The sequence below is a fragment of the Peromyscus californicus genome, unplaced genomic scaffold (assembly GCF_007827085.1).
Source record: "Peromyscus californicus insignis strain IS unplaced genomic scaffold, ASM782708v3 Scaffold_6__1_contigs__length_162567912, whole genome shotgun sequence".
Classification (NCBI taxonomy): Eukaryota; Metazoa; Chordata; class Mammalia; order Rodentia; family Cricetidae; genus Peromyscus; species Peromyscus californicus.
This window is the reverse complement of record NW_026294584.1, coordinates 83,265,938-83,266,902: the sequence shown is the minus strand read 5'-3', so window position 1 is coordinate 83,266,902 and position 965 is coordinate 83,265,938. Positions and strand designations below refer to the sequence as shown.

The 965-nt window shown below is 46.6% G+C and overlaps 1 gene segment (V, D, J or C); it reads right to left on the bottom strand.

The window, feature by feature from the left end:
* Nucleotides 1-229: 229 nt before the first annotated feature.
* On the bottom strand, nucleotides 230-734 carry LOC128099396 (immunoglobulin kappa variable 1-17-like). The segment is given in 2 exon segments: nucleotides 230-552; nucleotides 675-734. Coding segments are annotated over 2 exon segments (378 nt in total).
* Between the last annotated feature and the right edge of the window lie 231 nt (nucleotides 735-965).

Here is a 965-nt window from a genome sequence, read left to right as displayed (position 1 = left end):
GAGAGAAGCTCAAAAATGGAGATACAATAGAAGAAATAGATACATGAATAAAAGAAAATATTAAATCTGAAAAGTTCCTGAGAGTACTGTGTATCCTCTTTTATCGAAACAAATGAATCTCCATGAGCTTTAATAGAAATCCTGTGACCTGTGAGAAACAGTTTAGTGAGTGATTCATGAGAGGAGCTGTTGGGGCAGCCCAGCCTCTCACTTCTGCTTCCATGGGGGTTTATGTTATGGTTTGTATCACTGTGGGAGGGTACTGAGCATACTGTAGACAGTAATAAGCTGCCATGTCTTCAGGCTCCAGGCTGCTGATGGTGAGAGAATAATCTGTCCCAGACCCACTGCCACTGAACCTCGATGGGACCCCATCTGCCAAGGTGGATGCAGCATAGATCAGGCGCTTAGGAGCTTTCCCTGGTTTCTGCTGGAACCAGATTAAATTACTGCTAATGCCCTGACTGGCCTTGCAAGTGATGGTGGCTCTGTCACCCAGAGACACAGACAGAGAGGATGGAGACTGGGTCATCTGGATGTCACATCTGGCACCTAGGAATAAAGACATAATAAATACTCACATACTTAAGCATGGTAAGAAAGGACTGCTCCCAAATGCCAGTCAACACTAATCACAGTGTAACAGTGAAATTCCCATTTTGTTCCATTTTTACCTGGAAGCCAGAGCAGCAGGAGCCCGAGGAGCTGAGCAGGGGCCCTCATGTCCATGCTGAGTCCTGACTGCACTGACAACTGCACAGGGTGTGACTGGTATATGAAGAAGTCCTCAAGGCTGTGCAGTGAGTGCATGCAAATCACTGGGAACCAGTTAGGGTGGGCACAGCTGCAAGGCTTGCTTATCTCAGCAGCGTGGCAAAAGCCCATGGTTCCTAGATACCCAAAGTCAGACCATATGCATGCCTCCAAAGACTGCATTTCTTTCTCAAGTTACATGACATTCCTAG